Source organism: Motacilla alba, chromosome 8, assembly GCF_015832195.1.
Source record: "Motacilla alba alba isolate MOTALB_02 chromosome 8, Motacilla_alba_V1.0_pri, whole genome shotgun sequence".
NCBI classification, from domain to species: Eukaryota; Metazoa; Chordata; class Aves; order Passeriformes; family Motacillidae; genus Motacilla; species Motacilla alba.
Window position 1 is genome coordinate 20426839 of NC_052023.1, and position 13144 is coordinate 20439982.

General features: G+C 45.7%; 1 protein-coding gene across 11 annotated transcripts in view; it reads left to right on the forward strand.

The window, feature by feature from the left end:
* Window positions 1–1703: 1703 nt before the first annotated feature.
* Window positions 1704–13144, forward strand: part of NTNG1 (netrin G1) — a 146719-nt gene continuing 135278 nt past the window's right edge. For 4 of the 11 annotated variants that reach the window (XM_038143716.1, XM_038143719.1, XM_038143720.1 and 1 more), the window contains exons 1-2: window positions 1704–2029; window positions 7410–8109. In XM_038143716.1, coding sequence (XP_037999644.1) covers window positions 7864–8109 — 246 coding nt within the window. In that variant the 5' untranslated portion in view covers window positions 1704–2029; window positions 7410–7863. The remainder of the gene's footprint in view (window positions 2030–7409; window positions 8110–13144) is intronic. The other 7 variants (XM_038143721.1, XM_038143722.1, XM_038143723.1 and 4 more) reach the window with 7 other exon arrangements.

Genomic DNA, 13144 nt, shown 5'->3' on the forward strand with positions numbered 1-13144 from the left:
TTGCCTACAAAAATACATTTAACATCTCTTAACATGCAAAACACGCAAACAAACGATAAACGCAGCTTCTGAGCGTTCACAATGCAGCCAGTGTCCCACTGCCCAGCGCTGGCAGCTGCAGTCGGTCAAATTCAGTAACCAGGTAGTTGCCAGGAGCAAGAAAGCACAATTCCTGCACGGGACTTGCTAGTCATCAGTTTGAGATACTGTTTTGTAGCTTAGAGAAATCTAAAAGGGAGAAGTGCGTGCGCCTCTCGTTTAAGCGACAGAAGTAGAGGGCGTGCAGGAGGGAACGGTAAAGCATAGCAGAAGGAGGAGACGGGGTTTTCGCGTCTTTCAGAAGCCCCGAGGGGCTGGTACGGGGCGGGCGGTCACAGCAGCACCACAACAGGACAAGTCGCGCTCCCTCCCTGTGTCGGTGGCACTTCGGTGCTGTAGGCAGAGAACGAAGCGGCGCTTCCCCGGCGTGCCCGGCGCTGCAGAGGGACCCTCCGGCGAGTTGGGCGGCACGCTGCCCTGTTCCTGCAGCCGAGCGCGGCTGCGGCGGGGCGCGGGGGTCAGCCCGCCGGGCTCGGGGCTCGCACGGCAGCAGCACGGACAGCACCTCCGCCCGTGCGTTACCGGGCTGAAGCCGAAATAACACGGGAACATTAAAGCTACTCCAGCGGGCAGGGAGCAGTCACGGCCCTGCCGGCGGCTGGGCGGCTCCCGCTCGGTTCGGGGCGGTAGGTCCCGTCCCGTTGCCCCCCCGCGGGGCAGGCGGCGCCGGCGGTGCGCCCGCGGGGCGGCGGGGCGGGGAGCGCGGCGGCGGGGGGGCGGGCGCGGCGGCGGCGCTAGGGCCGCGCGTTGCGCGGGCCCGGAGGTGGGGTAGCTGCCGCCGCCCCACTCGCCGGCAGTCGCGGCGAGGTCGCTCCGAAGTGAGGAGGTGCCGCCGCCGCCGCCCCCCGAAGTTTGGCCGCGCCGCCGGAGCCCTCCGCGCCGCAGCCCCGGCCAGGGGCGCACTCCGCTCGCGCCGCGCCCCATGCCGCGGACGCCGGCGCCCCGCGCGGGGCCGCTCCCGCCCTGAGCGGCGGTGGCGGGCGGGGAGCCCCGGCGGGCAGGACCCGCCCGCCGCCCCGCCGAGCGCCGGAGGAGTGCGGCCACCCGCCCGCCGCGCGCCGCCCGCGCCCCGCCAAACTTCGACGCCGACAAGTGCCTGGGCCCAGCCGCGGCCCCGCCGAGCCCCTCCGCGACCCGCCGGAAACTTTCTCGGGGAAGAGCATCCCCCCCTCCTCACGCCCTCCCCGCGGCCCTTCATGCCGCCACCGAGGGAGCCCCAGCGCGTCCCAGCGCCGCGGCGGCTCCGCGCCGCCCCGCGGTGAGGCTCGGGCGGCCCGAGCCCGCAGGGTGAGTACAGCCCGCGTGCCGCTCCGGGGCGGGATGGGGCGCGGGGGCTGCGCGGCGCGGAGGGGCCGGTGCGGATGCCGGGGGCTGTGCGCGGGGGTCGCCCCGCCGGGCTCGGGCCACCGACCGCGGGCGCATCGGTGCGGGCCGCGCGCCCCCTGCCGCCCGCGCGGAGCGCGGCGGGGCCGGGGCTGGGGCCGGGCTGGGGCGGTACCTGCGCGGTGCCTCCTCCGCCGGAGCTCGGAACCGGGAGCCGGAGCTCGGGCCGGGCCGGGCTGCGCCACGCCGAGCTTTGAAGGGGCGCGGGCGGCGCGAGGGCCCTGAGGGAGCGCGAGCGAGCCCTGAGGGAGGGGCGCGTCTCTCGCGCCCGCCCCGCAGCGCGGATTCAGCCGCGGGCGCCCAGGGAGAGCGGCGGCCCCTCGGGCAGAGGCGGCGGCGGCGCAGGGCATCGCCCCGCCGGCGAGGAGCAGCGGGCAGGTCACTGGTACCCAGCCTGGAAACAGTTCCTCCCTTGCATCGGAAATTGCAGGCGGCTTTTCTAAACATTCACACGCACACAGAACCCCCAAAGAAAACCCCTCATGGCGGTGAGCAGCGCAGATCAGCTAAACGCGATAAAACAGATGCTTTTCTACTCTCAAAGTTGGTGCGTGTGCGGTTTTGGCCTCTGATTGATACACTTTTATTGTTCTGCAATCAAGTTTTCAGTACTCCGGATCTGATGTGGTAGGAGCCAGCATTACTTCTACAGAAATGTTAGCAAAGACAGTGAGTGGAAGAAGCGGTGGAGATGCTTTTAAAGAGGGAATAAGTCACTGTCTTGCCTAAGGACAATGCGGTTCAGGATGAGAAGCTGTGGCTGGGGAAGCCCATCAAAGGGAAGAAAACCACACTAGAACTTCCCCTGGCTTGTTTTTTGTTGTGGTTATGGTGGTGGTAGTTTGTTTTGGTTTTTTTGTTTTGTGCTTTTCATGGGGAAAAAATAAAGGTTGATTTCTGGTATATTTCTGGACCTTAAAAGGATGATTACTAGAGAGTTTCGAACAGTTAGTGGCGATTCTCTCGTGGAGTTATGAACTTTGTCTCAAACCTCTGACATTGATAAGCAGCACCAACTTTCTAGCTATTTATGTAGAATACAGCAATAGCACAGAACAAATTCAGCAGCCGGTAGGCATTCATTTTTGAGCCTGAGAACTTTCAGTTAGAAATTCATCAGCTCACACCATAACTTGAAAGCTTTGTAGCCCTATACCCTGGATACACTGTGTGATGAGCATGCATCACCTTATTGAGCATGAAGAATCACTGAAAAAACCCAAAAACAAAGCCTGGAACTTCCCCAGATGCTAACTTTAAATTCCCAGAGGAAAAACTTGCAGAACAGATTGATGCTAGGTACAGAGATATTTAAGGCAAGACGCTACAATTATAAAGATGAGAGAGGAAAAAAAGCAGCTATGTACTAAGGCTCTAAAATTTAAATAGCTGAAATGCTTTTTACTCTATATTCTGACAGCTGATGATACCTGGCAAGCAATGGCAGTGGTAGTATGATGTGTCAGTCAGCAAAGAATAATGTGTGAAAACCAGAAGTATTTCAAGTATAGTGCCAAATCGCAGGGTTTTGGTAGCTGTATTTTATTTTCTTTAATTAGGTATTGACATTTTAAATTTCTCCTGAGGCTAAGAAATCTTTTTTCTGCTAAATAGTTAAATAAGCTGGATAAGAATAGAACCTAAACTTTGATTGGAACAGTATTTGAGGCCAAAGACACCAAAGCAGTTGCTTGAGTATACTGCGTTTCATATAAGTATTGACAGAAATAATGTGGATTAAATCATTAAATACAGGTTGTTCCCTTCTTCTTTGAATAGATAAATAATTTTGCCTTTGTAAAAGGGGTTGGTTTGTGTATGTACAAGGTTCTCAAGTTGCCTAGGTGTAACATGGTATACAACAGGAGGTTAGTAAATGTAAGTTGCATGAGGGTTAGCTCTGTATTCTGAAACACATTATTTCCTATGTTCTAAACTGGCTTTAAATAATTAACAACTGGAGTGGACGTACAGGCGCTTTTTACTTGGGCTTGATTGGATCCATTCATCTGCTTAAGCTGTTTGGGATACAAACTTGAAACATGTTTCCTTTGGAAAAATCTGTTCTGCAGCTGCCGCTGTGGGGAGGTGACAGCCGGCACTCCTTGCCTTGCTGAGTTGTTTTAGCCAGTTCTCCTCAGGCAATGTAGTATCTGGTGCTGGCTCTCCTTCCTGCTCCTGTGTGCTGGCAGGGTATGCTCCATCCAATGCATGGTCCGTGTGGGAGGTGGTCACTATTTTATTACCTCCTTCTCACGTTCCTGTGGCTTGCCAAAGAGAGGCCCAAGAGCCCACCCTTATGGATCTCACAGTGATTTCCCAGCAGGGAGCTCATGCAAGACATCCAGCCGCTGTGGTTTGTGAGGAGGGGAAGGGGGTGGATTTTCACAGTGATGGAAGGAGGCAAAGGAGGAGTGTTTGCTAACAACCCCTAATGAGACCTGAAGTTCTTCCCTGGCGCTGATGCTGCCAAGATACATTTTATCTATTCTGTAAAGGCGGTGTCTCCTCCATCTGTAGAATTAACACGCTGCATGAGCTGTGACTTCCCCATCTGGAAAGGGATGCATGTGCTCAGAGCTTCCTCACAGCTGATTTCAGTCTGGGGGTCAGCTGCACGCCATTCTTCTCAGATGGCTGTGACATACTCACTTGTGGCCAGAAGGACCGGCACTTCGCAGACGGAGCAGCGCTCGGAGAGGGGGGCAGACAGCAGATGTGCCCTTTGCACCGGTGCCTCCCAGGTGCCTCCTAGTGTTTTCCATAGTGCAGAGGTTGTGGCACATGGGAATGTTCAAGGCCCCAGCGCTGCTGCCCCTCACAGAAGACGCCGGGAGCAGTGTGCTCTGGAGGCTTTGCATACATTTGCTGGAGTCGTCCCAGCAGTTTGCCGTTCCCTTGCCCTCAGCCAGCAAGGATGCCGATCTCTCTTTGCCACCTCCACGGCCCCCAACACCAGGGTGTGTGACTAGCAGAGCAGGGCAGAGGGAATCAGAGCATCAGACCGTAGTTATTTGTGGTTTGTTTGATTACCTTTTTCTAAGGTCAAATGCACAGGCATTACAGGGGACAAAAATCCCCATTGCTGTGTGTTGCCCACAGCTAGAGGCTTATCACTAAACATCTGGTACAGTTGTAAACTTCAGAAATGTTACTCCAAACGTTTTTTCTACAAAATAATTTAAATAGCTATGTCCTTAGCGATAGGGCACTGAAATGTAAAATGCGTATCATAAGTGACTCTGCAGGAAGAAACAAAAGCAAGACAAATCATATAGCTTTGTCAGAAAAACAACCTGGCAGCACTCAGCACATGATCCTTAATGTGCTTTGGTCAATATCTTTCTCTATATCAATGGAAGCTCATTAAAAGAAGATATTGCAGACTAACTGAGCCATGCCATACTAGTTCTTGCCAAAGCTTGACATTTTTAATACATTAATAATATGTCTGTAATGTAATGGAAAACTATTAATCAGAACTGGTTACATGCCAGAAACTTAAGCTATAATTGGCTGCTTCTTGTCAGGAGTGTGTGTTGTACACGGCTACAGCTGCCTAATGCTCAGATGTCTTGCACTCCTCTGCACTTTTTTCTTGTCAGTGCACTAAATTCAATCGATGTTATAGTCTATAATTCTGTGTAACGACCATCATTATGACTGGCTTACTTTAATGAGAATTCGTTATATGGGAAGTATTTTAGCACAGTGTGTTAAGGTAGCGGCTTGCTTCACATTATTTAGTCCTACCCAGTCCTGTTTATTAGTGGATCTGAGTCTCAGCAGTTATAGAAGGTTACGGGTAACTAAAGAGCTAGAAAGGAAGATGTTAAAGAAGAACTTTTTTTTTTTTCCTGAATATACAAGCTTGCAGTCTAAAGATAATTGCACTCAGTAACTTCTTATTTCTACACAGAAAAATTATATTTATTTATTTATTTACTTACTGTTAATTCCACTATGACCAAGCCATCTCCAGTAAAGAGTATTCGATTTACCATAAACTTAAAATAATTTGCAGCCTCTTCTGGCAAGGAGTTGTTTCCCATTTTCATAGTGACATAGTTTCCCATAACCCTAAGCTATGGGCTCTTGCAGGTGCATTCTTTTCCCCTTCAAAATAGTACATACGTTGGAAAGGAAACACAGGGGAAGAAGTGTCTTGAGAATGACACGGAATATGTTCTCTGAATTACTGAATTCCAAAATAATATGCAAACACTCCCACTGAAAACAGAAAAAAAGAATGTAAGGTTGCTACAAAGCCAACAGTACTACCCAGCATGCTTCTTAAAGAGATTTAAATTTAATTTGGTCTTAGATATTTCTGCTTTTGTGTCAAATTCAGATTTGAAGCTTAAATATGTTTGAATGAATTGAGAATTGTTACTGCAGGAAAATTCAGATATTCTCTGCGTATTCTGATAAAATACATGAGAGTTGTATGGTAACACTTGATAAAATGAATATAATGGAAAATTGCATTTACGTCCATACAGCAATTATTGTAAATTACTTTGCTATGGAAACACAATTCAACCATCTGTTGGCATTTCATGGTGTCTGTAGTTTAGCTCAGTTTAAGATGAAGCATTATTTAAATATAGGGAGGCTGTTTGCGAATAGCTTTGAAGATAAGTTTTGAAAATGAATATTCCCAATGTGACACGTTAAGGAGCTTACCAGCTCACACATCTCTTCCCATGGCTGTGGGGTGTAGGAGGGTTCATGACACTGGGCATAATTTAAAGTTGGGAAGCAAAGCAGGCTGCAGAAAGTGGCGACTTACGGTTGTTTCTCAACATCTGTCCGGCGGGTCTGGCTCGATTTTAGCATCCAGACAAAGGAAGTGCGGAAGTGCTGCAGCGTCTGCCTGACATCTCCTGCCGATAGCCCAGCGCCCTGGCTCTCCAGCCTCAGGTGGCACAGGCTGACACCAGGCACAGGGTGACACAGATGCACTGGAATTCCTTGCCCTGGTTTTCCTTGTCCCTGTTTAGGGTACTTACTCTGTATTTGCAGTTTTCCTCATACAGAATTTGGATTTTTTTTTTCCTGTGTTACTTAGGAAATATATATTTGAAGTTGCTGTGATATAATTCTAGCACTTTATACCTGTAATAACATGATTCAGGTGCCACAAAATGAGGGGGATTTCTGGTTGTTTTCTGAAGAGGGGAAAGGGCATATATCTGCTCTGAAATAAGTGCTGAGTACTCAGGTACAGGGACCCTCAAACCTAAGAAAATAAGGGGGGAAAGAATCCTTATAGTAAGCTACAAAATAAGCCATTATCTTTATCAGTAGTTTGTCATCAATGTGGTCAGTGAATCACAGTTCAAAGGCAAAAAAATAGGAAGCAAAGCTCTTGCAATGCTAATGAGAAATGTCAAGGAAATTGAATTGTACTTCTTAAAATAATACTAATAATAATCTAAAAGAAATCTGTAAGGCTTTTGGAGCTCCATGAGGTCCTCTTGCCAAGAAACTACCAGCACCTGCTAGCCCTGGTGCCCATCTCTGTGTCACTTGAATAAAAGAACCTTGCTGCTGCTGCCCTGCAGTGCTGGGCTGCCTGCTCCCCTGCCTGCCTGCACCATCTGGGCCATGGCTGAATTCAGTAGTTTGCTCTCCAGTTTTGCCAGGGTGAAAATACAGTTTTGGAAGCAGGAACCTCTAACTCACCTGGAACATTATAAATCTGTCTTTGTTAGAGTACAGTTAAATCCTTCATGTCAAAATACTTTTCACTGTGAATGATTTTGGTAGTTTCTTCATTCTAGCACAGAACCCACAGTAAAGGTTATCCATATTGTACCAATTTGCTTTATATTGCATCAAACCTCCAAAATGTCAACATATCGTATATTTTGTAATGCATTGATTCTTGGACAATAACTCTTAATTTTTATTGTTTCTAAAAGGGTGCTGGTGCCAGAAGAAAAGGATGATTGATGGGAAACAGACACCAGCCTATAGACACTCACCCTCTTCCTTCGGATACTGATTTATCAGTGTGTCCAGGCATCCCCTGCGAGCCCTGAACACAGAGGATCACTCAGGGTTATCGACAGTGGAGCTGAAGACCTGCAACTGCACAAATTACTATCTGCTCTTGGACATCTTTTACAAGAAGCCCTGACAGATAAGTTATAAGACGAAGGACAAGCGCTGCACGGCTGTGAAAGGCTGTCATCAGGGCCTGGGTGGCTTCTACCAAAGTCTTTAACATAGTGAAACAAGCATCCCATTATAATGCTTCACGTTTGAGTTGGAACCTATTTTATAAATATATACATTATATGTACATATAATCTCTAGACTGCACATACGCCAGCACTGAGCATCCTTACGAAGCTGACATAAAAGGATTTAGAAATGTATTTGTCAAGATTCCTGTCACTTCACACCCTCTGGGTTACTGTATCCTCCGTGATGCAGCACTACCCTTCTGTGTGGGGACACTATGACGTGTGTAAGACTCAGATTTACACGGAAGAAGGAAAAGTATGGGATTACATGGCCTGCCAGCCAGAAGCCAGAGACATGATCAAATATGTAAAAGTGACTCTGGATCCCCCCGACATAACATGTGGAGATCCTCCTGAGACTTTCTGTGCAATGGTAAGGCAAGCTTTTCATTTTGCATAATTAGTGGGGATATATTTGTGGTAGATGGCTTCGAAATAGAAGCCCTAGTGTGCACACGAAATTATCCAAGAAAACCTGTATCATATTCTAAATGTGAAAGGTTCTGCTGTACAAAACTCTGAGCAGTACATTAAGCTGAGCGATGAGATGTTCTGCTTATGAGGAGTAAACTTGACTTTATCTGAATTCAGTGTCTCTCTACAGCAACTTTTAATGTTTCAAAAGAAACCAGCATAAAACTCCTGTTGTGCTAACCCATAACGGGGATGGCCTTTGCCTGATCAAGAAAGATTTGAATGAACCGATTCCACTAAAATCACTTTAAAGAATCACAGGATGGCATAATTAAGTATAATTTCCAAACAGTGAGACCAGTTGAACTCAAATTGCTAAAGCTTAAGAAATGGTGTTGGGAGTTGGGCTCTTGAAGTTTTCCCAGCTACCCAAGGAGCTGCAGCAGGTGTGTATGGACAGTGCAGCGAAAATCACCTCCAAGATCTAGCACCTACTCACAGCTTCCTTCCTAGCTACAACTGTAGGCATTCAAGCAAACTAAGAGAGACCAGAACTCTTCATTTTATATGGTCCTAAAATAGACTGGGTTTGGAAATATTTGGCTTGGTAAGTAAATGCGCAGGTATAAGAATCCGACAGACACTATGTATATACACACATATAGATATATGTATGTATTCCGATATTTTACAGCTGTGCTGCTCCCAAGTGTTTGATAGATCACACTGTGAGAAGCTGTTTCAGTTAAAGGAGATCTTTAACTTGTAGATAACTTCTTTGTCCTCACACCCACAGAGGCTTTTTTTTCTTTGCGATTGGATATTTCTGTTAAATAGTGGAAGATACTGAGTTCCTTGAAAAGAAAATAAGAATTTGGTGTACAAAACATGCACACTTACATCTGTTAATACAGCATTGGAAACATGCTCCACATTACCTACATTATTTAGATTTGAAAGACCAGTGAGTTCTGCTAAGTGAGGTTATCACCACTGAAAAAAGTCGACAAGATATTTATTTGCCTGTGTACAAATCATCATTGCTGGGTGACAGCATCCCCGCAGGAAGGAAATTTGCTTTTAAATGCCTTGTGGCATCATTTTCCACCACTGCTGTTCTTTAAGGAGTTCAGATCCAACCACACACACATTTAAGGCATTATTTGCACGCATGCAGCTGCTTCCCACGTACATTATGGTAATAGCCACGTGATAAATTGCGAAGCTACATGAATAAATTACATTCACTATGAACCTTTGACTGCACCACTTGCTCTCTGCCCACTAATCCATCTCTGCTGACATGTCTTTGACACTCTAAATCTCCAAGCTGCTTCAAGCAGCCACTGTTTAAAAACAAATGGAAGTCATGTCCCCACATAATATTGTCTTACTGTTTTTTTTTCCTGAATCTTGGAGTACATTTTTTCCCTCTGAATAGTTATAGCTGTGATTTAGCACTCAATAATATTTAGTAACTTAAAGTGTAATTCAAAAAGTTATTTTTTTAATGAGAAAAAAACCAAAAAACAAACCTGCCCAATAAAATTTGTTTCTTCCTTTTAGTGCAAATAAACATTGCAGCAGTTCCTATCTTAGGTAATTCTGTATGTTGCTGAAGGCCTTTGTTATCAGTATGCACTCTAGTTAGAATAACAATTTAAAAAAAAACAAAAAAACCCAGGCAAACAAAAGACATTTTGATTAAATCCAGGTGTTAAAAATGGTGCCAGAACTCCCCTTGAAAACATTTGACCACACCAGGTCATCAGTGCTGTGATGTGGTAGGAAAGTTTGCTTGGGAGTGACCTGAGATTACAGCTGTAGCTCACCTGCAGCTTAAGCCTGTGAGATGCAGAAGGCAACCAGAATCCTCACATGAGAAGCAGAGAAAGGGGAGTAACTGGGGAAGAGCAAGAGAGAGCCCACAGAATGAGAGTGTGCATTCAGCCACACAAGTGTAGAGTGACTGACTCTTAGATGATAAACTGTGGGATTTTTTTCCAGGATAGATGTAGATTGTACACATACAATTTAGATATGCATTGGTAATGGCTTGGCTTGCTTGAAACATAAGGAAAATGACTGAAATATTTAATGTTCCTAAGGTACTGCCCATGGCTCACTGCAGAGCATTCTCATCCCTAAAAATGCCTCATTGTCTATCTGTACTATAGCTACCTGTAGGAATTAGATATTCCTTCAAAATGAGGTTTTATATATTTTGTAGGGCTAAGTCCTTGGCATTTTTGAGATCTCGAATTTTTGTGTTCACTTTTAGTTTTAGAAAATGAGTTAAGAAGATAGCACTGACATACTTGGAGAAAGTGGGCAGTGGAAAAAAGTTCTTTCGTGTTAGGCGTGTTCTTGTGCTAAAAAAGCCCAAATTTGAAGTGACAAAGATGCAAAGGTTTCTTTTCAGCACAGTGAAGTGCCAAACTGGCTTATACAAATGCTTGGTTTTCTTCTTGTAAGTACTGGCTATGTGCCTGCCAAACCTGTACCACTGTTTTGTTATTGAAATCAGGTTAACGCTGACTTGGAGAAGAACAGGGTCTTTTCAGCTATTCTAATAATAAGCAAGGGTACCAAGCAGCCAAGTCTGCTTCTGCAGGATGACAAGGAGATTGAAGCAGCCTCCTGTTTTATTTGCATGTCAGTTTCCTGATCAAGTTTACTAATTTTCTCTTCACCAAATGGACTAAGGTACTAGCTGTTAAGTCTCTGTCAGCCTTCGGTGTAATATAGATTAGATCCTTGAAACAAACCAGACTGAGAATTTCATTCAAGACCTGCTGGGAGATTATGGTAGACTCTAAGGCAGTCTGTGAGAGTAGCTGATAATAATCTGCAATAACACACAACGCAGTCGTGCATTGCAATGTGTGCAAGCATACAATACAGAGGAGATGGGTGGTTAAATTGGCCCCCTACTTATTTCTGCATATTCCCCATGGTATTAAATATTCTTATAAGTCCGTGATGAATTTGTACTTTCCTTGTTTAGTTGACAGACTGAATAAGAGGGCTTTGCATATGTAAATTTGTTGCAAAATATAACAGCCCTAGCTGGCAGCTAAAGCCAGCATTTGGCAGCTCACCAGTTGCAGGTAGCTTTGCGGTGTCCCCCCAGAACAGCATTTGTAGGTATTATTGGGAGCATGCAACAGAAAAACTATCCCACAGTTGCTTTTAGGCATCTATTCTGAGAATAACATTATCATTTCTGGTGACATTCAGTATTGACAGCTCATGAGATTATTCTGAAACCTCAAACCCCTGGAGTCATACAATTACGATTATATGGGATTCTCAGATTTCATTTAAAACATCAACTTTATTTCCTTGGTCCTTCTGGTTGCAGGGAAAAGTTTGAAAATGAAACCAAAGAGCTCAAAAAGCAGAAGCCAAATAAATAATCTAGCAAATCATTGTTTGTTTAAAATCTCATCAGATTTAAAGTCATTCAGGATTTTTCCAGCTTGGAAAGGATTTTTGCTCAAGAGGAGAGATGCATAAAAGAAACTTATAAACAAGTAAGTGGCTAAGAGCAGTTGAACACTTAAGATTTCTAGATGTGGAGTTGCATGTATCTGTAAGGAGGATGTGTCAGCATCCTTCCAGAATAAGTAGGGCTCCTCCTGCCTACAGGATAACCAGCACTGTGGGGAAGGGTTCACTGGTCACCTCTGGCTTCCCTGTCCATTTTGAAGCAGTCTCTAGTGTCTCTGAGTGAGCTACATATGCTGGCAGAAAGTGCATGACTGCTTTCTGTGGTTTTCCTTCAAGGAAATTTGGACATCTTTTGTCAGTCACAGACTTGGACTGAACAGCCACAGTGTTTAAGCCAGCGTGACCCCTTCCTGCAGATCTGTAATTTATGAACTTAGAGCATTTGGCATTGCTCAGAGTGTGTCTGGCACCGTATGCTTGTGCATAGTTGGCCTGGGAGGAGAGAGAAGAGAAGAGAGGAGAGAGGAAAAGAGAAGGAAGCTATTCACATTTTCAGGTTTGAGCTGCAGGTTTCACTGTGCAGAGACACTAAGCAAATTTTGAAGTACCTGGTGGTGCTAGTTCTTGTGGCCTGCAGCATTTCAGGGCGAAACATTACTTGAAATTTACTTGAAATCCCTGGGAGTAACTAAGAGTCAGTGAAATCTACTTCCCTCTTTGTAAGAACAATTCCACAATACTCTGTCCAGTCATAAAGAGAAACAAATCTGACTTCCTATGATCATCTCACTATCTTTTGCTCTACCAGAACAGTGTGTAGGTGGCTTCTGGCTTTCCTTCTAAAACATGTGCCAGCTCTATCCCTGGTACAAGCTCAGGAACCTGGTGATGCTGCTCACAGCTCAGAGATGCTGTCGCCCCAGTCCCACCTGCCCTGCACGGGGACTGGCCCCTCTGCTGAAATTCAGCCTTTAGCATGGGGTTTGCATGCCAGCCTGAGCCGAGACTGCGGTGCAAATTCATCATTAATTTGACCAGGAGACTCCTAGTGGCCATTGCTGTAATTTGCAAACTAGAGACGGGTTTGTGTTACTGAGCTGTGTTTGCAGCTCAAATGGCAACATTAAAATATAATTTTCTGTTTGTGTTTAGACCTAGATATCATAATACATTCCAACAGCTAAAAATGATGAAATTATCATCAATTATAGTTGCCTGCAGCTAATTTCCTTTGTAGGTTAAATAGAAGCTTGAAAAGGAGCCTGCAGATGGGAGTCCTGTGCATTTGTACAATTTATAGAGCAGAAATGCTGATGACAGTAGAAATTTGAGCCCTTGAGTGCTACTCCGTATTTCATAGCCAATCAAAACTAAATTAAGAAACAAAGATTATTAAAAAGTATTCTGCACATGTAATTCTGGCATAATATTATGAGGTGGACATTAAATTTTTTCCCCTCTGAGACTTTCAGCATCATTAATATAGCATTCCTTTAATTACAAGTAGGCTCATATTCCTTAAAAAGGGGGAAATACTGTGT